The sequence below is a fragment of the Schistocerca serialis genome, chromosome 2 (genome assembly GCF_023864345.2).
Source record: "Schistocerca serialis cubense isolate TAMUIC-IGC-003099 chromosome 2, iqSchSeri2.2, whole genome shotgun sequence".
In the NCBI taxonomy this organism is placed as follows: Eukaryota; Metazoa; Arthropoda; class Insecta; order Orthoptera; family Acrididae; genus Schistocerca; species Schistocerca serialis.
Window position 1 is genome coordinate 1,042,842,900 of NC_064639.1, and position 25,763 is coordinate 1,042,868,662.

Genomic DNA, 25,763 nt, shown 5'->3' on the forward strand with positions numbered 1-25,763 from the left:
TTATAGATTCATCATTCATCAGTTTTAAAATATCGACAGGTCATCACTAACTAGTGTAGCACCTTTTTCAATCATGTCTTCAGGGGAATATTTCTGGGGTTTAGGAAACTGAAGCATCCAATTCGTCTAGGATTAAGGTATCACTGACTTTACTGCATAGGTTACTATAAAACGCAAAATATTGTAATATTTCTTTCTTTTCTGTAATTACGGCCTGATCTGGGTCTAAAGCTCATTCTTTCCAATCATAAGCTTCTGCTTGGTCATCTTCAAACTAGATTTATTTTCAAACTGGCTTTTAGCATATCTTCTTCATACTTCTCTGTGTCTTCTTACAAACTCTTTCCTTGCCCAGTTCTATATACTGTATCTTTGTTTCTACTTTCATTTTTCTTTTCTTGTCCAACTCATCGTTTTGTCAGCTTCTTTGGTTCGTTTTGAGATTCCTGGCGCAATCTAGAAAGATTCTATTCACTCAACGAATTTCCGCAAAGAACTGAAGAAAGTAAACTATAAAACTTAAATTTATCCACTGCTGTCCGTGTTGCTTCCTAGACTATTACTTTCGTAAAAACTAATAATAAAACCTGCCTTCAATCACAAAGCACGATCTTTTTCAATTCACAGTAACAGATATGAATGTGGACTGGAAGGCGTATATGAAAACACTATTTGGTACTATGAAGACATGAAGTTCGTGACAGATAAGAAAACGCCATATGCCTTGTTCACAAAATCAGAAGAAAGTTAGTATCATGGTGTCATGACTTTAGGCAGAAACGTTTATTGTCCAACGACGCAATATGTTTAACTTTCTTTCATATGTTACTGCAGCACGCGCAAGATCATGTAAGCTTACAACCTGCGTAACTGTTTTGTTTGCAAATGTTACTGCAGTAAAGAAATAAATAGAAAGAAGCACATGTACACTTAATTATAGGCCAAAGTTCACTCGTTTAATTTGTAATCCATGCTGCCATGAAAGAGTCCATGGTTACCTGAAATATTCACAGGTAGCTTTTAGGACTTTGTTCGCCCGTTCCGTACAACTTTTACTTATGTTTGCAAAGCAGGTAACTCAATCACAATACAAGAGAGTTCCACAACGCCGAGCGAGATCGCTATGAAGCTAGAGTTCTAACTGAAGCGTCCCGGCAATAAGTATTGCTCAGTAATAATTGTGCCTACTTGGTCGCGCCCTTCTGCCACATGATGTGTAAATATTGGAAGCCTGACGGTCGTTAATGAGATGCTTCCGTTTGAATTAACAGTTTGCTTTATGACGATTAAGCGATGTGACGAACAAAAGGGATAAAGAATCTGAAACAAACATAAAATCTACTCCACCCTTCGCTCGACTTTTCTACGAGCACATTCCAAATCTGTACTACAATGACTTGCGGAGGAGGCATTAACGCTTGACGTCCAGACGACAACGAGGTCTTCAGGGACGGAGCACAAGGGTAGGATGGGGAAGGAAATCGCCCGTGCCCTTTCAAAGGAACCATCCCGACATTTTCCAGAAGCGATTTAGGGAAATCACGGAACACCTACATCGGGGTGGCCGGACGCGGGTTTGACCCGTCGTCCTGCGGAATGCGAGTCCAGTGCCCTCAGCACTGCGCCACATCGTGCGGTGACGACCTGTGATTGGTTTCAGTACATGGCACATGTATTCCAAAGCTTGGAAACCAAAAAATTCTTGTGAGAAAATACACAACAATTCATTCATCATGCGCAATATGACTAGTTAGCACAAAATATTCATTTTTGAGCACACGCGGTCACAGCGTTTCTGACTTTATTTAACGCATTGTGGTGTGCATACCCAATAAGGAAATGCTGCCAGATTCTAAAGACCGTGCCTTCGCACCCTTTCACATGAAATTTATGCATATGTTTACTACTGTGGTTGCAAGAACTAACACCATATGAATTTTGTATCAATGACATGAAACCCAAGAGTCAAACGTATAAAGACGAGGAAAACCACATAAAATAAACTGATTTCAGAAATTCTTTAGGCTAGCTAGCGAACATTACATGATCGCTACCGTTAGAACTTGGCCTGCGTAGTGCGTAATGTTTTGCAATGTGAAACGCTTACAGCTCGCATCAAGTGCATTTCTTCGCCATGACGGGTAAAAAATTTGAAATTTTTATTTACGTAGGCCCTAATGTATTTCGCTTCCACTTGAAAATGCTGACAGTGTAATCCACGGAATATGCTCGATAGAACAGAAATCCACACATTAAAGTAGTTTAGTATCTTACCACCAGTTCGCTAGACTTTTTGGCCACTGTGACAATGTAGCTTAACTAATTTTAACTTTTTTACATGGAAGCCTTTACGTCATACTTCCCAAGATGGGATCTGGAGAGCAATATAGTTGACAGCGAGTTCTAACAGGAAAACCACATGCAGCACTGCACAGAGAAACCTATGGAGGCTGATATTGGATCGGCAGAGGTATGAAAATAATTACTGCTCGTCTTTCCCTCTCGGATACAGAGCTCCCCAAATTGTGGTCAACAGTTATTACAAAACCCCGCGACATATCCAACTGTATTTTGACCAGCTCTTCGCTCAATAGCACAGATGTCATAACCAATGATTATAAAAACTCAGTTTCGCGTTTAATACCTTTACACTGAACCTGGGGTTATATTGTTGGGCAAAATCCGAACGATTACTTTACTTAAGTTTCTCCTCTATTAAGATACGAGGGCAGGTCATAATGAATCATTTGGCGAACACATACATCCACACAAAGCGAAGAGGAAATGAATGTAAAGAACCATGTACGGGGGGCAACGTAAATAAAACAACGCAAATTTCATTTTCTGAATGGAGCACCATATTTTCAGGTCATCTTGCAAAAGATACAACGGCCCACCTCTGAATTATTCCGCTACACTGTTCTTAATGACAGTGCACCTGCAAAACCTGCACAGATTTGTTGTAAGATATCTAGCATTTTAGAGTGAAATATGCCGTCACACGTAGCAACATTCGAATGAGTCGCCGGCTTGGTAGCCGTAATCTCCCTATCCTATGCCTGTCAGTGAAGAAGTTGGTTTCCGATCGACAAATAAATATTTGACAGAGATGATTAACAAATGTCCAGCTTGTTTCTGAATGTGTGGAACAGAAGTAGCCATTTGTGTCGTGGACACACTATTTACATGTTCTTTCGCAAAGTTCACTATAACGTTTAAGATTCAGTTCACGATCTACCAAGTAGCACCAGTATCAGACCACTACCGTTAGCGGACAAGAAAATATTGGTACATATCTATTGTCTCCAAGTTTGACCGGTGCAGATCATCATTCAGTTATTGCATCACTGGAAGTTCAAAAGTTTTCTTACGGAAGATACACTACATCCATATTGACTACAGCATTCTTAACATAGCAAGTAACATTGGATGTGCAATCCTAAGTAAAATGGTCTGTAATATATAGTTTTCAGATACTCTGCAGTACTTCCTCCACTCTTCGTAACAACAATACTCAGTTTTCATCATATGAGAGGTGTTGTGCACTTACTCAGAAAGACTACAGTCGTGTGTATCGCAACGAAACACCTCAAACCAAAATACAGCATCCATCTACAATTATTATGATGTTCAATGTTAGCTTTTTCAAATGCAGTCAAACATAAACGTATGACAAAAGGAAAAGCGGATGGCCCAAGATTTAGTCCACACAAATGATTTAAGGCAATCTTAACGCTGGAAAGGAAAAAAAAGTTACAAACTTCACATATGTTTCGTCTACTGCCTAATTAACGCTGACTGATGAGTGCAATGAGTAATCAAATTTACCGAGTTAGCACTCAGCTTATATTTTCCAATTTCGGAGCCTGCCTGTCGATCAACAAATTAATTATCGGATCACTGTAGTCCATTGAACATTTCATTTATGGCACCGCGGAGGCCAACAGTTACATGATCGCCAAGCAATCAAACCATAAGCTAGTTCTCTACAATAACCTGATCATAAACCAAAGCGTAAGAAATTTAAGAACTACTCAAAGTTAAGAATTCTATAATAAAATTGGTTAATTGCCCACAGAAAGAAAATAAACAACGCATATAGGGCTCGGAACGAACGAAAACACACACACACACACACACACACACACACAAAGCAGACAGAGAGAGAGAGAGAGAGAGAGAGAGAGAGAGAGAGAGAGAGACTGTGTGCACTTCTTTGCTGCACTGGTATCCAGGAAAATCGAAGGCCCAACTCCTTTAAAATGTCACAAGAAACTAACTGCGCCCTTGAACGAATTCTGAACATCGTAAGACAATGTGCGGTATTATCTTTCACAGCGCTGTTATCAACAGACTCGTCAGGCAGTTGTAAACACGTGCTCGGTGCTGCATACGCGCGCAAAATCAAAATATTCCGTATTTCCGGCAGATGTTTCCATAGCTATTTTATTACAGCTGGATTCATTCCTCACATACTGTGAACTACTATCAGCGACGTCATGTTAGTAAGAAGCTAATGTTGCTATACATAAACAGCAACCTTTAAAATCAATTTCCGCCACCTACGTTCTTCCATGAACGGTGCAAACAACGTATTCATGCCAAAATTAGTTTCAGAATATTTTAAGCAACTCAATTTATCGCTCCTTTGATCTACATATTTAGTTAAATCCGACACCCTTCTGAAGCAAATATTCCAACGCTTACTTTAATAAGCAACAAACACGGTTCGGCAAATTAAATTGGAGTAGCATATTCTTGTGCCAACAACACAAAGCAAGTTTCTTAGTTTGGATATCGTTAGTCCGCCATAGCCACAACTTGTTGCTCTCAGGTCGCCAGATCGATAACTTCGCTCCGCTCATAATACACAATATCAACGTGCCACTAACTTACCATATCTGGTCCCATATCTTTCATATCCCGATATATCAGCAATCTTGATGCCGGTATCATCCAAGAAAAAATATGTATTCCACAGACGCACGATGTTGGAAAACCAGAAAACGCAGCACAAAATTCTCACTTAGTTGCTTCTTTCCCAAACCCCGTCCACAGCAGCCGTAAAATGTTATTAAATGCAAAGATGTACGCACTAACACAAACACACGAAGAAGATAAAAACTATTTACAATACACTCCGACTCTCCGTAACCTAGCGTCTCCTCACTCCATTGTTTTACATCCACGCGCTTTCCGGACAACTGAAACTCCTACTGCAGCGACTCGGACAAAGAACCAACGCCGAGACCCGGACGAGTTCATCACTCTCCCGCGAGGGGGACATGAGGCGCGCAGGTCTACCAACTTTGCTACTGTGTCTACTACAGCGTCAATACGCGATTTAGTAACATTTGTCTACAAACTGAAATGCCTGCTGCAAGATTCAATCTGGTGACGATGACGACATTTAATAACATACAGTATATCAAATACTTTAATACTTTTGATGACAGTCATATTTTCTAGGTGCCCCCCACCCCCAACTCTTCTTACCTCTTTCGAACGCGAATCACACACGAGCACGCGCGGTTGCTCGTACTTCTGGCACATTTAGTGTTGAATTTTCCGTCAAAATGTGTACCTCGACTCACCTGAATTGATTGCGCCTCACTTACAGCTCATACCTAACAGCCAAAAATCACAGTACCTTCCCCTCTCTCCGCGACAGTGCTCTCTTCCAGCGCATACAAATTGGTTTGAAGTTTAACGTCACAAATAGACATAGTGATCAGATTTCGAATGATTCGCAGTTAATTGCCAATTACTTTCCCTAATATTTTTACGGGTTCTCTGTACAGAGAGAGCGAGCGTGAACACACAATTTATATATAAGCAGATTCATATTAAGCCAAACTGTGTCCTAACTGCGTAACAGACAGAAACTGAAGCCGGCCGCGGTGGTCTAGCGGTTCTAGTCGCTCAGTCCGGAACCGCGCGACTGCTACGGTCGCAGGTTCGAATCCTGCCTCGGGCATGGATGTGTGTGATGTCCTTAGGTTAGTTAGGTTTAAGTAGTTCTAAGTTCTAGGGGACTGATGACCACAGATGTTAAGTCCCATAGAGCTCAGAGCCATTTGAACCATTTTTTGAACAGAAACTGAAAAGCGACGCTGTTCCATAAATTTAAAGCACCATCATGACGTTTTTTACATCACCACGTTTCCTGGTTGTAACATGTCAGAAATAACAAATGGTTCAAATGGCTCTGAGCACTATCGGTCCCCTAGAATTTAGAACTACTTAAACCTAACTAACCTAAGGCCATCACACACATCCATGCCCGAGGCAGGATCCGAACCTGCGACCGTAGCAGTCGCGCCGTTCCGGACTGAAGCGCCTAGAACAGCTCGACCACAGCGGCCGTCTCAGAAAGAACAGACAATGCACAGATAATAATAAATCTGTATTGGATATGTCTGCATATGTTACTACGAAAAATGATCTCCCCTTTCTTACACAGATAATTATCCTTCCATGCGCTTATCCGTAACTATACGATAACATAAACTTTCATAGATGCTAACGCCGAGGAAATGTGTGTATTTCAGATAAGAAGACTAGTTCGGAAACGACTCAGTCGAAAGTTACGAAGACAAACGTGTCTTGTGGTGACCCTGCCAGCGGAATACGAGAATCTACGAATTATTCTTTGAAAGATGTAATAAAAATGGTTCAAATGGCTCTGAGCACTATGGGACTTAACTTCTATGGTCATCAGTCCCCTAGAACTTAGAACTACTTAAACCTAACTAACCTAAGGACATCACACAACACCCAGCCATCACGAAAAGATGTAATATATTAATTTATAATGTACCTGGGTACAGTACCATATGGTAGGATAACACGCCCAACATGTCGGTTTTCATTATGAGTGCGTGAAAGAAACTCTTAAGAGACGCAAATGGCGTAATCTGTACACTGACATGGTCAGTCGTGACATAAAGGTCTTAGAAACAGCGAACTCTCTTCTTAGTCAAATGGCGATGCAGCCTGTCACGGAATTAGCTTGTTCAACTGATCTTACCCCGCTTGATTTCTTCTCGTGGGATTTTGCAGAACTTCTCCTGTATGACACAGCTGTCAAAGGTTTAACAGTATTTCCAGAGGGGGAAAAACAAAATTCTCGCTGCTTGTAACATTGTTCGAACATGGCAAACGAAATTTGTATTATCATCATGCGGATGCATTAGTGGGCTAATAACAACTGAAAACGCGAAGTACTAATAAAGCCATCTATAATAACATGCATATGCGTGTAAGCTCGGAGTGAAGGTGATATGAGGTGATGCTGGTACAGTAATTGTATTGCCATGAGCGAGCAGGGAAAGCAGTTACCGAAGACAATACCGGTGTGCTTGAACAGACGTAGCCGTTTCATAGGGCGATAAAAGAACATTTATAAAATTACACAAAGATTTTGAGACAATTCGAATACCTATACAAGTATTTTCCATTTCCCGGCGTTGGGTAAGACAATACACACAAGCGCATTCTTGAAAATACGTCCACATGTTGATCTGGATGAGCGTATAATTCAAGTCACTAACATCAACAGCCAACTGATCCCCAATTCGTTGGTAGGGAATAGTTCTTTGAGCGTGTCCGAGATTCATAACACATTTTTATAAAAAATAACGCCTTTCCAGCTTCATTCATGTGTGTGTGTGTGTGTGTGTGTGTGTGTGTGTGTGTGTGTGTGTGTGGAAATGTGTGGCAAGATCTTATGGGACCAAACTGCTGAGGTCATCGGTCCCTAAGCTTACACACAACTTAAACTAACTTACACTAAGGACGACAACACACACACACACACACACACACACACACACACACACACACACACACACACGAGGGAGGACTCGAACCTCCGAGGGAGGGACCCGCCCATTATTAACACTTCGTGTCTCGACAGTATGCTGCTATCATTAAGTGGCTAACTGTTATTGATACATAAGGGTCACTCCATGAAAAGTGAAGGCTTCCCGTCCCTTTGTTTAATGACAATTCAATACAGCTTCCATCATCCAATCTTCGTCGTTATTGTTCATATTCATTTCCACTTTTTTAAATTATTATTTTAATATTAATACTTTTCGTCAACTGTACAAACATTACGTCCGCAACAATGGAATTAACCATAGTTGTTAATTACGAAGTACATTTCATGGCATATAATTTTATGAAAAATCATGGTGCCGTGTCTCTTCTTGCCCTGTGTGTGCCACAGACTGTATTATTCCCACTACGTGGGCACGAGATAGTGTTCTGAAAGTATCATTTCGTGCTTCTCGAGAATCTATAATTAACAACTAATGTGTATAGAATAGTTACGCTCTTGATGGTATCAGCATGCTGCCGCAACGTGCCAATAATTATAGGAAAAGAAAAGATGAATGGAATTTCTGAACAGAGTCGAAAACTACAACCAATAATTCCACTAAACATGGACAATTTAAATTCCTACCAAATCAAAACATGAAAGATTTAGCATAAGGTATTGCAACGAAGACAGTGGTCGACTCTGAATAATAGTCAGTACTAGGTGAACACAATAAAATAAATGAATTTACATCTACATCGATACTCTGCAAATTACACTTAAGTGCTGCAGAGGCACCATCTCAATAATGTTCTATTATTCCAATCTTTAACAGCGCGCAGAAAAAACGAGCAACTATATCTTTCCGTGCGAGCTCTGATTTTCCTTATTTTATTACGATTATTGTTTCTTCCTATGTCGGCCCCCAACTAAATATTTTCCGATCGGAGGGGAAAGTTGATGAATGAAATTTCGTGAGAAGATCCTGCCGCAACGAAAAACGCCTTGTTTAAACTATATCCGCCCCATATCCTGTATCATGTCAGTGACACTCTCTCTCCTATTTCGCAATAATACAAAACATGCTGCTCTTCTTTGAACTTACTGGATGTACTCCGTTAATGATATCTGGTAAGGTTCAAATTATTCAAATGGCTATGAGCACTACGCGACTTAACTTCTGAGGTCATCAGTCGCCTAGAACTTAGAACTAATTAAACCTAACTAACCTAAGGACATCACACACATCCATGCCCGAGGCAGGATTCGAACCTGCGACCGTAGCGGTCGCTTGGTTCCAGACTGTAGCAGCTAGAACCGCACGGGCACTCCGGCAGGCTATCTGGTAATGATCCCAGACCGCGCAGCAGTACTCCAAAAGAGGACGGACAAGCGTTGTGTACGCCGTCTCTTTGGTAGATCTGTTACTTTTCTAAGTGTTCTGTCAATAAAACACAGTCTTTGGTTTGCCTTTCCAACATTTTCTGCGTGTTCTTTCCAACTTAAGTTGTGCGTTAGTGTAATTCTTCGGCATTTAGCTGAATTTACGGCCTTCAGATTTGACTGATTTATCGTGTAACCGGAGTTTGACGGATTTCTTTTAGCACCCACGTGGATGACCTCACACTTTTCATTATTTAGGGTCAATTGCCAATTTCTGCACCATACAGATACCTTTCCTAAATCGTTTTGCAATTTGCTTTGTTCTTCTGATGACTTTACTAGACGATAAACGACAACATCATCTGCAAACAATCAAAGACGGCTGCTCAGATTGTCTCCTAAATCGTTTGTAGAGATAAGAAACAGCAGAAGGCCTATAACACTACCTTGGGGAACGCCAGAAATCACTTGTGCTTTATTCTATGACTTTACCGCCAATTACTACGAACAGTGGCCTCTGACAAGAAATCACGAACCCAGTCGCAGAATTGAGACGACATGCCATGTGCACGCAATTTCACTACAAGTCGCTTGTGTGGTACATTTATCAAAAGCCTTCTTAAAATCTAGAAATACGGAATCAATTTGAAATTCCTTGTTAATAGCACTAAATAATTCGTGTGAGTAAAGGGATAGTTGTGTTTCACGAGAACGATGTTTTCTAAATCAGTGTTGACTGTGTGTCAATAGACCGTTTTCTTCGAGGTAATTCATAATGTTCAAACACAAAATACGTTCCAAAATCCAGCTGCATATCGACGTTAATGATATGGACCTGTAATTTAGTGGATTACTCCTACTACCTTTCTTGAATATTGGTGTGACCTGTACAACTTTCCAGTCTTTGAGTACAGATCTTTCGTCGAGCGAGCGGTTATATATGATTGTGAAGTATACTCCGAGTAGAACCTAATTGGTGAACAGCCTCGACCAGAATACTTGCTTTATCAAGTGATTTAAGTTGATTCACTATTTCGAGGATATCTATTTCTAAGTTACTCATGTTGGAAGCTGTTCTTGATTTGATTTCTGGAATATTTACTTCATCTTCTTTAGTGAAGGAATTTCGGAAAAATGTGTTTAGTAACTCTGCTTCAGCAGCACTGTCATTGACGGTATTTTATTGCTGTCGTGCAGAGATTGTATCTTGTCGTTAGCATATTTTACATACGACCCGAATCTCTTTGGATTTTCTGCCAAGTTTAGAGACAACGTTTCGTCATACAAACAATTATAAGCATCTCGCATTAAGACCTTTTTTTGTTTGTTTTGTTTTAGGGCGCAAAAACAACTATGGCCATACGCGCCCAATTAAAGACAGTGGTGGATTTCGAGTTTCTATAAAAGATCACCAATCCTGGAGACTATGCGTTCGTTTACCTTTGGCATGCTTTTTTCTTTGTTTCTGCAACAATGTTCTGACCAGTTTTGGGTGCCACGGGGATCAGCTCCGTCGTTCGTTAATTTATTTGGTATAAATCTCTCAATTGCTGTCGATATAATTTCTTTGGATTGAAGCCACATTTGGTCTACACTTACATTGTTAATATGGAAGGAGTGGAGATTTACAAGCAATTGCATTTCTCAGTCGTGAAAAGAATTTTTATGCCGTAGTTCATATACATCTCAGCAAGTTCTCTTGAAGCGAAAACATGTTTGCTGTAAAAGAATAAACGGTTCTTAAAATTCATCAAATAATCACTGGGTAAAAATCAGTAAAGGGTCATGAGAGAGAAATGCAATAAAACTTAACACATGAAACAATAGATGGTCTAATTTTATCCTCCTTTCCAGATTTTCTATACTTTTCCCAAACATTCGAACTTCTTACACTCTACTGCCCGATTCGTTCGCTTCAGCCTAATTCGTCTTCCACAGAAAGGAATCCGAACGGTAGCCTAGTACTTCCCGAACTTTTCGTAAAGAAGGTGGTCACCATGAGAATAGTTTAGAAGCGCGCCGGTCCTTCCGAAACCTCATGTATGTTTTTTCCGCTTTTTGTCTGTGGATGGGATACTGACCCTGCAGTCTAGAAAGGCTATTCACGACTCCGCACATTACTGATAATGCTGCTGTCGAAATTAAAGCGATTTCGTATAAGGGAAGTCTAATATTTACGAATACAAAAAAGCAATTATGAGTCTTACGGATAATAAATGGCTCACAGGACTGTTCAAACTTCGCAACATATAACGTTCTTCTCAATGGTTCGGACTATTTGGTCGTAATAAGCAACTGGCGGACTCGGGAGATGTTCACAAACAGCGTTAACCATTCTGTAATACAGACCTGGCATACTGTCATATGTGAACCTAAGTTAAATTATTGTACCGTATTTTTCATCCTATTGTCACAGAAATGGTACCCAAATAGTGTGCTATCGTATGTTCCAAAAGCTACTGAAGTTAGAGATACTGATGGTACTTCATGTCCGTAGTTACGTAGAAAGAGCTAATCGTCTTTGATTTCACAGTAAAAGAGTCAAGGGAAAGCATCGGAGTTGCCTCTTTGGCAAAGACGTTCCAAGGTGACCAAGTTGGCCGTCACCAGCGAAGGTCATTGGCTTCCAAAGGCGCCGAGTGTTCAGGCTAGCCAACTACAACAAGCGATGGACGTAGCCACGAGATGCATTAAACACACAAAGACGTCATAATGTTCATGAAGTAAATGTCATATTATCCCAAACTGTTACGTGTATTCTACTATTTACCTTGAAAAATTACTTAAGGGGAAAATGTGTACGCAATATTTTCTTTTTACAATCTGCGTCACAACTGGCTTCAACGTTGGAAATGTGTGTTCATGGCAACCTAAGGAAGGCTCCTCCAACTAATTTGTCGTAATAATGTCATTCGTTTTTTAAACCTAATTTGTGTGCAGCATAAAAACAGGCGTTATACTGATTAGTAGGATTTATTATTACGTACAGTGGGCTAATTGCGTTCAGGAAATAGCAACCATCAGCTTTAATACACACATTTTTCATTTTAAATGCATGATTTTGGCAGCTGACAATCTTAAGAATGACAAATGGCGATAGAATAGTTCATATGGCTAAAATTAATGCCACTCTGTACAGTCTGACAGTAAAGCCTGTGTTTTACCTAAAAATGCAAGTATTTTTGACGTAGTCCATGTTTAAGTTATTACTAATTTTCCAATGTACCATCCTCAAAATGTTGTTCTGGGAATTATGTAAACTATTCATCTACGACTGCTTTGGTCTCTCCATTTCTATATCCATACTGTGCACACCATTGTGAAGTGTGATGGCAGAGGATACTTCCCATTGTACCAATTATATCAAACGCCTCTGCGAGTGCTATAATCAGCCTAACCTTGTCTGTCTGATCCCTACAGGGGCAACATGTAGAGGGTTGTATATTCCTAGAATCACCACTTAAAGGTGGTTCTTCAAATTTTGTAAATTGGTCTTCTTGGGACAGTTTTCCTCTATTTGCTAGTGTCCATCATTTCAGTTTTTGCAGGAACCCCATGTTGCTTCCCACAGGGCAAAAAAACCTGTCACCAATTGTGCTGCCCTTTTCTCTGTACATTCAAATAGTCCCATCTGGTACAGGCTGACACTTTGAGCAACATTCTAAGATGAGTCGCACAAGTATTTTGTAAGCAATCTTATTTGTAGACTGCCTGATTTCCCTTTTATTCTACCAGTTAACTGATGTCTGCTACCTACTTCACCTACAACTTAGCCCAGTGACTGCTCCTTCTTGTATTCCTACAAATTATTATATTCAGTTGTTTGTATGAATTGACAAATTACAATTATGACTCCCTGTTATTGTAGTGATATGGTTCTATGTTTTTGTTATTCATTTTGTGAAACACAAAATTTTCATTGCTGGACATTTAAACTAAGTTGCCTGTCTTTGAACACTTTGAAATCTTACTTTTATCTGTACAGTTTTTTCTCAGACAGTACTTCACTACAGATATTTACATTACCTGTAAAAAAAGTCTGATGTAACCAGTAACATTAACTGCAATGGTCTCAACATGCTTCATAGGTGCATACCTTAAGTTACTTCTACATCAGTCAATGATTTGACATTAAGTGTAAGTAGCTGCACCCTCTCTACCAAGAAATCCTAAATCCAGTCAGAAATTTCACTTGATATGTCATACTTTTAATAGTAAGCATTGGTGTGGTGCTGAGTCCAATGCTTTTTGGAAGTCAAGAAATACTACATCTACTTGTCTGCCTTGATCCATAGATTTCAGGATGTTGTCTGAGAGAACTGCGAGTTAGGTTTCACATGATTGATGTTTTTCATAATCCATTTTTGTGGGCATGGATGTTATGTTTGATAGCCCTCATTACATTTGAGCTCAGAATATGTTCCAAGGTTCTACAACAAATGGATGTCAAGGATATAGGGCAAGTGTGACTTAAGTTTCTTCAAACTAGCAGGCACGGTTATTTATTAGATGTCTGTATGGGATATTATGATTAGTAGAGTGGTTAACTCAGCCACAAATGTAGTCTACAATCTAGTAAGGATTCCTTCATGCCCTGAAGCTTTGATCAATTTTAGTATTTCTGCTTTTTCTTGAAATTGCTGACACTAGTATCTATTTTATGGTCTCTGCAGTGGTATGAGAAGTAAATTGCGCCAATTTTTGTTTCTAAATGAACAACAGAAAACTGAGTACAGCATTTCTGATTTTGTCTTGCTACTGTCAATTTAAAGTCCTGTCTCGTTCATGTGTGTTTGGACACCAAGTTAGGTACCGCTAATAGTCTATACATTAATCAGAATTTCTATGAGTTCCATGAGAGCTCTTTTGATAATATCCTGCTACAGCAGTCATTAAATGGTTCACACATTGCCCTCTCAACAGCCAAATGCATTTTGTTCACAGAAAGTTTTTTAACCACAAACTTCTTTGTATGTGAGAACAGGTTGGCATCAAGAGATGCTATTAATGAATTGTCTGTCACAGAATTTGACATGTTTCCCCACTGAAAAGAACCATTCTTTACGCTGACACAATGATTATTCCTCTGTCAGTGCCTCTTTCGTTGTATTTTTCCATTCAGTTTAGGTAGAAGATTTCGATGGTATTCAATTTGCTCTTGTTATGGCAATACAAAGAGTCCCTTTTGCGTTCCTAATAACCCTTATCATACTGTTTCTGACAGATGATCTTTCTTTTTATATAAGGTTAGCAATGTCTGCCAACTGCTTTGATAGCTGTTTCGTGGCTTTATGTTGTGGACTCACATACCAAACACAGAAACATATCAGCACACAAGGTCAAATGAATTCTTTTTATCAAGGATGCAACATTACTAAATTGGTTGGTTGTTTTGAGGGGGAGGGGGAAAGGGGGGGTGGAGAGTTAGGGACTAAACATCGAGGTCATCAGCTCCTCGATCAGGTATAGTTTATCTGTAGTTAGTAATGTCAGCCAGAAATCTGACTGAATTGTGACAGGCATTGAAAGCAATATCAATACAAGAGTTGGGAAATGATTTAAAGCGATGAAAGTATATGGGTTTTGCCAATTTTTAGGATAGATAGGAGACACACTCTCACTCAGGGCACATATCTGACAAGAGACAATCAATCAGGTCAGTATGTGGGTGAGTGCAGTCATTGGAGGAGATGGTTTAGCTTGCAGTTGGGAGGGGGGAGGGAAATAGCAGATGGGTTCCCTCTCCCATACTTAACAGTCACAGTGTTAAAGATAGGAATAGAATCCACTCAATCAGAGGAAGCATAAAAACCTGTCCAACAAAACCTTACAGTCTTGCTTTGATCAGAGCACTGTTTGAAGGGGCACTCCTAAAAACGTAAAGGGTGGTGTGACAGAAAGAAAGAGAACTGCATCTAAAAGTAATTAAAACAGAGTAAAAGAGGGATGAACATGATGGGTGGTGGAGAAGGTAGGGTGAGAATCCTCCAGCCTCAGCATGCAGCAGGTGACACCCTAACCCAACCATAACCCCCCCCCCCCTCCCCCCCCCCCCCCCCCCCCCCCCCGCCCCCATGCCTGAATTAGTTTGTTAGTTTGAAACGTTAATCTGAGAATAAAACCACTTTCTTAGAGGAAACTAAGAGCCAGTTCAACTGGCCAAAAACCACCTGACAATATTAGATACAAACAATCAGGAGACCACGTTCAGCATAGAGTGCCAGAAGGATGGAGAATTCACCTAAATGTGAGCTACTGTCAGTAAGGCTCCACAATCACATTGTGGCAGGTGTCACATTACACACGATAAAACCATGAGTTAATCCGGTATGACCGATGCAGAGCTGTCGTAAGGTAGTGGATTCCTTCTGGGAGGAATGGAAGAAGGAGAGCTACGCAGCCCTAGTCACTATGATAGTGAAGGGTTTATTAGAGGGGTCAAGTCATCTTTTGTATCCAAATATCTGTCAGTTCATTCCCTGGGAAATCCGTATGTCTCGGGCATCAGAAAGAGCGTGTATGGCAGAGAAAAGATTGTGAAAAGCAGGTATCACAGGACAACAAGAGTAACATCAATCAACTGCCTAAGAACTGCTTTCGGTTCCCATTGGAGAGGCACGTCATTTCGTCTACTAATCGCACGGTTTTGTGGTGCGGTCGCAAAACACAGACACTAAACTTATTACAGTGAACAGAGACGTCAATGAACGAACGGACAGATCATAACTTTGCGAAAATAAAAAAAGTAAACTTTTCACTCAAGGGAAGACTTGAACCAAGGACCTCTCGTTCCACAGCTGCTCACACTAACCACGGGACCACAGCGCTCCTGAGCTCACATTATCCTTGATGTTGCCTATCTTGCGCATGGACTACTCAGTTTGCATATTTTTTTTAGTTCCACACAACTTCTTCCTGTTTTCTCGATTGATCTGTGATCAGCTTTTTAAGGCCTATCCACTGTGCCAGCTTGTAACTAAATCTGAGGGGGGTGCGATGGGGAGGGTCCCTTGTCAGATATTCTAATTTGCATTTATCTTTGGTCAACATTCAATAAATACAACAACCATTTTGCACAGCACTTATTCATAGTTAATTCTCCAAATAAAATGAACCTCGCTCTCTCATTTGATATTTCTATGATTTCAGTTACTTAACATGTCTACTGTCCAATATTTTCTGTCACTCCCTTAGAGAGCACTTACTGAGCTGTACACAGAGACTGATTCAACACACTGTCACAAAGATTCCTAGCACAACATGCCAAGGGTATAACTATCAACCGTTTTTGATACAATAAGGTTTTATACTTCATCTCAGATTTAGTTCTTGAGGGACAAGACATTTTCAAAATAATGAATCAGTTACACAAAAAGTGGTAATTTTATAATCTTGCCCCCTCTTCTGAAAATTTCTGCATAGCCCACAGTTGGAAATTACACCAAGACAAAGGAGCAAAACAAACAGTGAAAACATAACGACTCAACACTGCTGAAAAGTCAATGTCCCAACAATTATCAGACATGAAGGCGTTGAGTGGTTTTCAGGACTTCCATGCTGTGATGATAACAGATTTTACTTCTAAGAGGGGCATACCATCAATGAGACATACTGCCGAAACCTACTGGCAAGGCTACTGAAGACTGTCAACATGTATCATCATGTGAAGCTGTCCGATGGGGTGTTTTTGTTCCAGGGCAATGATCCAGTTCATTCTGCACAGGACACAGTCATGTGTGCTCCTCCTTTGGGCTACCAAATTTTGCCTCACCCCTCATATTCTTCTAACAGAGCATTCAATTACTTTTTCCATTTCTTCCAATGAAGAAACTATTGTGTGTAGCAGGCATTTCCAAAACCACTATGAGATGATTTTAGAGCCGGAATTTTTTCCAAACAACCAAAATGCAGACTTCTGGAGTAAAGGTCTCTGTCAAGTCATTCATCACTGAGATAAATGTATATGCTTAGAAGTGTGATAATGTAGAGAAGAACTAACAAGTGATTATCGAAATTTTATGGCTAACCTTTATACTGGCAGGTATTAAGTTTTGTAACAGCTTAGAGATAAATGACAGTGCATACTGTTTCTAGCAAAAGTCTCTTTTTATCACGAAATGATCCAATAATGCATGAAATGCAACATTTTAAATTCTTCTGGCTAAAGACAGACTAGGAGTTGGAAGTATCACATTCAAGATACTGTGTAGAAGCTGGGAGTTTATGTCTTTATAGTCAGAATAATTTCAGTTTTCACATGTAACGAAATAAAAAAGCTTGTTCACTTATTTTAACTTCATTATTTCCTTTAGCATCATGTTTAAGGATAATTGTCTCTCCACCAACAGAAGTTTTATTGGAACAGCCAGTAGTGTTAGTTCATAAACAGTATGCTGGTCGCATATCAAGCATGCACGAATTTTGACATTAACTTATTAGTACATGTCAAAATAAAAATTACTTCTTTTTTTTGTAAAGAATATTTTAAGTACACAATATTGTAACTACAGTTCATGTGTATCATTAGAACTACATATGATTTTCACTGGCATTGATGAACAATGCCAGTGCACAGGATGGCAGTTTATGTCTTCAGCACAGGAATTCATTAGTACTTGACAGATCCAGCTATCCTATAATATAGTCCGTGAAAGAAAATCCCTGACAGTTACTCCACAGTAACTGAGCTTGGTACAGGTGCTTCATTACCTCAATTGTGTAATGCAATTTGGATTCCTTCTATGACATACAGGTGCTTCATGCATCTTACCTCAATTGTGTAATGCAATTTGGATTCCTTCTATGACAATGTCACAGTGTCGTCACAACTCTATTGACTGCTACTGTTTCCAACTGCAGCCATCTGTGCTTCACCACTGAAAGCTGGCAACAGTGCTGCAAGCCATCAGGGATCTCATTTTGCTGACTACTATAGTATCTTGCTCTACCTTGTTGCATATCACCCATGTACCATTCAGTGACTGATAAAGGGGCCAAAGATATGCAAGTGAAATGGGTAGATATCAGTGCTGTATGTAGGTTGTTTCATGCCTTCCTAACTAATTATTGTTTTCTCAGCAGATCAGGGGTGGTCTCAACCACATGTGTTCTGAAACTGCCTTTAAGAAGCATTGTTCCTATTGAGAGGCCGATTCTTGATAGTCTGTTTAAGCCTCAGTGATGTGTTGCAGTACCATAATTGTTCCACTCTGTGCGAACCAGTAGCTAAGTAGAGGACTACCTCTGTCTGAAGGGAATGTCAGTATTTTCTAGCCTCCAGGAACAAAGGTATCTTTAAAAAAAAAAATGTTTGAAGGCAATGTCATTTGGTGATACCAAGTCTCATCAGATACTATAATACTGGCAATGAAACTGCAACAGACAAATCAAGTAAACTCTAACTCGTCCCACCTAATGATTTTCTCAATTCTTCAGCATCATATATGTGCATGACCTTTGCACAATCTAATTTCAAATGGGTTATGCTTATAGAAACTTCAACACTTCCATGCTAAGTGATAATATGAGAATCATCATTCATAGCCGAGAGTGTGATGTGCTTGGCAACATTACATGGGATTGTGATAGGCTCTGAGCACTATGGGATTCAACTGCTGAGGTCATTAGTCCCCTAGAACTTAGAACTAGTTAAACCTAACTAACCTAAGGACATCACAAACATCCATGCCCGAGGCAGGATTCGAACCTGCGACCGTAGCGGTCTTGCGGTTCCAGACTGCAGCGCCTTTAACCGCACGGCCACTTCGGCCGGCGGATTGTGATAGGGACTGGGATTTAATTACTACATAAAAAATAATTAAGTTACGTAACTGGTTTTTTGTTTCATTGTGGGTGTAGACCTGCAGTCCTTGTGCATGTTAAAATCCCCCTCTCTCAGTAATGTAGGAGAAAAAATAAAATGGTAAAATCCATTGCCACTTTATCAATATGCTGTGAGATTTTGTTTTGGCTTCCCTAGTGGTGTGTTAATGTACTGCGGCACAAGGATTTTAATGTGTACCATGTCTGTAGGCATGAATCATGTACCTTTATTTTTCTCATGTGATAGTTAAACATTTATTATTACCCTTTGTCGGCACCTGCTTATGCTGTGGGGCGGGGGGGAAATAATATGCTTTGAGAAGATCTGAAGGAACCAGTTACCCATCTGGCTGTGCACAACTAAAAACCTGGAAACATAGGAAAGGCTGTTCACTGCTTACACCAAAATGGAAAAGGCAACATTCTGTATGAAAGGGTTGGTGGAAGAAAGTACTAATCCGCATGAGTGTATTTTGAGATATTGCATATTAAATGTTTGCTCGAATTCAAAGATAGGAACACAGTATGACAAAACAATTTACATAATAGGTTTTTCTACTAGCACACGAACTACTGGGTAATAACATGCGAATTAAAATACACAACAGTTCTCGTGATCAGTGTAATCCTTCCTTGACTGAGGGTTAACACTTTCTGAGATACAGTTATGTTACTGAAACTATCTCCTCATTTGGGTCATACTCCTCTGAATGGAATTTTGCGATAAGTAATGTATGCTCATTCTAAGGGATTGCAGCCCTAATTCAGTGATCACACGAAATAAACAATTTGTTCTTTCATCATATTTTTTTAACCACAGTACTAATGGCAAAGGACATTCTACAGGTCCCATTTTCAACAGGTCTTCAACAAGAATGAGGACTGTGACCAATAAAGCTAAAATTTTCAAATATACACAGATGACCCTACACATTACGACCACTGCACACCATGTGATTTAATGGTGGCACTGCCAGCATGTGATGCAGTACACAAGTGGTTGTTGTTGTTGTTGTTGTTGTTGTCTTCAGTCCTGAGACTGGTTTGATGCAGCTCTCCATGCTACTCTATCCTGTGCAAGCTTCTTCATCTCCCAATACTTACTGCAACCTACATCCTCCTCCTGAATCTGCTTAGTGTATTCATCTCTTGGTCTCCCTCTACAATTTTTATCCTCTACGCTGCCCTCCAATGCTAAAGTTGTGATCCCTTGATGCCTCAGAACATGTCCTACCAACCGGTCCCTTCTTCTTGACAAGTTGTGCCACAAACTCCACTTCTCCCCAATTCTATTCAGTACCTCCTCATTAGTTATGTGATCTACCCATCTAATCTTCAGCATTCTTCTGTAGCACCACATGTCGAAAGCTTCTATTCTCTTCTTGTCCAAACTATTTATCTTCCATGTTTCACTTCCATACATGGCTACACTCCACACAAATACTTTCAGAAACAACTTCCTGACACTTACATCTATACTCGATGTTAACAAATTTTTCTTCTTCAGAAGCGCTTTCCTTGCCATTACCAGTCTACATTTTATATCCTCTCTACTTCGACCATCATCAGTTATTTTGCTCCCCAAATAGCAAAACTCCTTTACTACTTTAAGTGTCTCATTTCCTAATCTAATTCCCTCAGCATCACCCGACTTTAATTCGACTACATTCCATTATCCTCGTTTTGCTTTTGTTGATGTTCATCTGATATCCTCCTTTCAAGACACTGTCCATTCCGTTCAACTGCTCTTTCAAGTCCTTTGCTGTCTCTGACAGAATTACAATGTCATTGGCGAACCTCAAAGTTTTTATTTCTTCTCCATGGATTTTAATACCTACTCCGAATTTTTCTTTTGTTTCCTTTACTACTTGCTCAATATACAGATTGAATAACATCGGGGAGAGACTCCAACCCTGTCTCACTCCCTTCCCAACCGCTGCTTCCATTTCATGCCCCTCGACTAACTGCCATCTGGTTTCTGTACAAATTGTAAATAGCTTTTCACTCCCTTATTTTTACCCCTGCCACCTTTAGAATTTGAAAGAGAGTATTCCAGTCAACATTGTCAAAAGCTTTCTCTAAGTCTACAAATGCTAGAAACGTAGGTTTGCCTTTCCTTAGTCTCTTTTCTAAGATAAAACAGTGAAGCTGTTTGCATGTCACTGTCTTGAGAATCTCTAGAAACCAAGTGAAATACAATGAAACCACAAATTGGTGACAAGGTTTTGGAGTTCATATCTCATCATATATGAGAATATAAGATAAACATCAACAAAAGCAAAACGAGGATAATGGAATGTAGTCGAATTAAGTCAGGTGATGCTGAGGGAATTAGATTAGGAAATGAGACAGTTAAAGTAGTAAAGGAGCTTTGCTATTTAGGGAGCAAAATAACTGATGATGGTTGAACTTGAGAGGATATAAAATGTAGACTGGCAATGGCAAGGAAAGCATTTCTGAAGAAGAAAAATTTGTTAACATCAAGTTTAGGTTTAGGTGTCAGGAAGTCGTTTCTGAAAGTATTTGTATCGAGTGTAGCCATGTATGGAAGTGAAACATGGACGATAAATAGTTTGGACAAGAAGAGAATAGAAGCTTTTGAAATTTAGTGTTACAGAAGAACGCTGAAGATTAGGTGGGTTGATCACATAACTAATGAGGAGGTATTGAATAGGATTGGAGAGAAGAGAAGTTTGTGGCACAACTTGATTAGAAGAAGGGATCAGTTGGTAGGACATGTTCTGAGGCATCAAGGGATCACCAATTTAGTATTGGAGGGCAGCGTGGATGGTAAAAATCGTAGAGGGAGACCAAGAGATGAATACACTAAGCAGGTGCGGAAGGATGTAGGTTGCAGTAGTTACTGGGAGATGAAGAAGCTTGCACAGGATAGAGTAGCATGGAGAGCTGCATCAAACCAGTCTCAGGATTGAAGACCACAACAACACAACACAACAACAACATCTCATCATAGAACTTGGAAGTCAGAGGCTTGCCTGCTGCGTAAAGTGGGATAGACAGCAATTTGTGGCAGATTGTGATGATAGATTACAGTTCTGGTACAGGCACAACTTTTTCAGGGATAGCATCCTGTGCACATTATTGAGTATGGGGCTCAGCAGCAGACTACCTCAACATGTCCCCATGTTGACCCAAGGACATTGTCCACTACAATTCCAGTGAAATTGGACCACGGATTAATGGAATCACACTGCAAGCTTAGGATGAATCACATTTCCTGTTACATAAAATCCAATAGTCATGTCTGGATATGCAGTCATCCATGCAAATGGCTGCTCTCAGACAATGCATAGCACAACAGACGCAGGCCAGTTGGAGAAGTATACTATGGCAGACATTCACCTAGTCTTCCATGGGACTTCTGTTAATAATCAAATCACCATGAACGATGGCTATTCACTCTGTTTAATTCATTGCTGACCCCCTGCATACCTCCACGATTAATGGCTTCTCCAATGTCAATAGCATGTTCCAGGAGAATAACCGTACATATCACAAGACCAGAACTGTGCTTCACTTCTTTAAGGAGTATGACAGTAAACTCACAAAGACGTCTTGGCCGTCAGGGAATTGTGTGACCTGTCTGTGCATAGACATCTGGTGCAACATATCTTCAGAAAGCAATGAAGCACTTGTTCAATCCATGACACACAGTACTGGTGCTGTATTAAGCAGGTGCTCATAATGTTTTGGCTCATCAGTGTAAGGTTAACGGCTTCCTCATGGTGGAGCAGCTCCTTCTTACAATTTGTGAAGTGTTTTCACGTTTATCTTTGCTAAGAGTATGTAGCACTCGTTATGCACATTGACTCCCACATATGACTGCAAAACCTGTCATCATACGTGAATCTGATGTAAATAAAGACTGCATTTTGCGATAACTAACTGCAGATACTTCAGAATTTTTTGTTAATGTCCAGTAGCCTGTTTTCAGAAAATGTATTTTAAATCAGACTAAGAGCAGCCGACCAGTTGCAAAGGATAAAGTAATCTTTACCTAGGTTTCAATAGATATAAATCTATCTTCTTCAGAAGACGGCAGTATTATAACAACATGAAGTGATATGTCCTTATCGTTTAGGCAAACATCTGCATAGTTACATTAGTTACATTAGTTACATTAATCATATAAAACCGCCTAAGCGGTTAGGCGCTCTGCAACTTCTATGTACCTATTTTATTTGTCTGACAAACCCTGTTTTCAGGGCTATATTTTATATGATTAATGTAACTATGCAGATGTTTGCCTAAACGATAAGGACATATCACTTCATGTTGTTATAATACTGCCGTCTTCTGAAGAAGATAGATTTATATCTATTGAAACCTAGGTAAAGATTACTTTATCCTTTGCAACTGGTCGGCTGCTCTTAGTCTGATTTACGTGGAACTGTTGCTGTAGCGCAGCTATGTTTAAAGTACTGAAATGTATTTTATGTTATTTTCTGACAAATTTCTAATCTCAAAATGAAAAAGAACTGCTACCTTTTCTTGGGCTTATTTACCTGTCAAGTCTTGTAACTATATACAGTCACACTGCAAATCTTTACTTTGAAGGTTGACATATGGATTGTGGACATGCCCACATAAAGTGGTGTTCAGAAGTTAACAGCAGATATGGCATATGATAGGACTATTTTTAAAGGCAGCCCTCCCACTGGAATGTATTTTATCTGAGTGTTCTGCAGTGATGTTACCCATTAGACACAGAGGTTGGAAGTAGGTGTGGCATGAGGATGGACTGATATTTTATTTATTGGGAGGGTGGTGGAATATTACTTTGATATGGATGCATGGAGAGCTGCATCAAACCAGTCTCAGGACTGAAGATGACAACAACAACAACAACATGGATGGGAAGGATTTCTGTGTAGAATTTTCCTTGTTTCCAGACACAATGACAGGTGGTAAAAGCCTTGGTAAAGGATGTGGTTAATTGTTCCAATATGAGATGATACTGGATGATGCAGTGCTCTTCTGCAGCTGGTTCCTGGAGTTGATCAGAGGACTTGTGACGTGTGTGCATATGCAAAGAAAATGTATTTCCTACTTGGTTCAGGGGGTAATGCCTGTCTGTGAAAGCCTTAGTAAGACTCAACATACTGTGCAAGGGATTGCCTGTCATTAGAAATGTGTGGTTCACAGTTGACCACGCTACTTGATAGCAGCTTTTTAGTGGGGAAGAAATGGCACCTGTCAAAAGGCAGGTCCTGTTGATGAACTCGCTTGATGTGGTCGGAGGTTTATATGGGAATACCATAGAGGTCAGGGCCAATTTCCAGGAATGTGGCCCATTGTGCAGAGGAGTGCCAGATGAAGTGGATGGAAGAGAAGGTGTTGAGGCTGAAGAGAAATGAGTATAGTGTCTGAGTGCTTGGTCCACATCATGAAGATATCAATGAACCTGAAACATACGTAGGGCTTGGGGTCTTGGGTAGGTAGAAGGTTTTTTCCTAGATGGCCTCTATGTGAGTGTCCATGGCAAAGTGAATTTTTTTGTATTCCCCCCCCCCCCCCCCCCTCCTCTCTCTCACTCAATGTAGAAGTAATTACGAGTAAAGAGGTAGTTTGTAAAGTGTATAAGGAATTATGTAGGGGTCATTGAGCCAGCAGGACATTGACAGTGGTAGTGTTCAACAGCAGCAAGGCCATGGGCATGAGGAACGTTGGTATATAGGGAGCCGCCATCAACAGTGTCTAGTTAGGATCCAGGTGGTAATGGGCTGGGGATGGGTAAGAGACAGTAAAGAAATTAATTTGCATCTTTGATGTGAGAAACTATGCTGGGGGCAATGGGTTGAAGGTACACTACTGGCCATTAAAATTGCTATACCACGAAGATGATGTGCTACAGACACGAAATTTAACTGAAAGGAAGAAGATGCTGTGATACGCAAATGATTAGCTTTTCAGAGCATTCACACAAGGTTGGCGCCGGTGGCGACACCTACAACGTGCTGACATGAGGAAAGTTTCCAACCGATTTCTCATACACAAACAGCAGTTGACCGGCACTGCCTGGTGAAACATTGTTGTGATGCCTCATGTAAGGAGGGGAAATGCGTACTATCATGTTTCCGACTTTGATAAAGGTCAGATTGTAGCCTATCGCAATTGTGGTTTATCGTATCGCGACATTGCTGCTCGCGTTGGTCGAGATCCAATGACTGTTAGCAGAATATGGAATCGGTGAGTTCAGGAGGGTAATACAGAATGCCGTGCTGGATCCCAACAGCCTCGTATCACTAGCAGTCGAGATGACAGGCATCTTATCTGCATGGGTGTAAGGGATCGTGCAGCCACATCTCGATCCCAGAGTCAACAGATGGGAAAGTTTGCAAGACAACAACCATCTGCACAAACAGTTCGACGACGTTTGCAGCAGCATGGACTATCAGCTCGGAGACCATGGCTGCGGTTACCCTCGACGCTACATGCGATGGTGTGCTCAACGATGAACCTGGGTGCACGAATGGCAAAACGTCATTTTTTCGGATGAATCCAGGTTCTGTTTACAGCATCCTGATGGTTGGGTCGCATACGTGTTTGGCGACATCGCAGTGAACGCACATTGGAAGCGTGTGTTCGTAATCGCCATACGGGCGTATCACACGGCGTGATGGTATGGGGTGCTATTGGTTACACGTCTCTGTCACCTCTTGTTCGCATTCAAGGCACTTTGAACAGTGGATGTTACATTTCAGATGTGTTA

The 25,763-nt window shown here is 40.4% G+C and overlaps 1 protein-coding gene across 3 annotated transcripts in view; it reads right to left on the minus strand.

The window, feature by feature from the left end:
* LOC126458466 (pumilio homolog 2) overlaps positions 1-25,763 on the minus strand; it is a 642,319-nt gene that overhangs the window by 489,695 nt on the left and 126,861 nt on the right. Inside the window, exon 1 of one of the 3 annotated variants that reach the window (XM_050095540.1) lies at positions 5,497-5,769. The exons of 1 other annotated variant lie outside the window; for it this stretch is intronic. In XM_050095540.1, the coding sequence (XP_049951497.1) occupies positions 5,497-5,553 (57 nt within the window). In that variant the 5' untranslated portion in view covers positions 5,554-5,769. Of the gene's footprint in view, positions 1-4,896; positions 5,209-5,496; positions 5,770-25,763 lie in introns of those variants that run through there. One more of the 3 variants, XM_050095539.1, reaches the window with a different exon arrangement.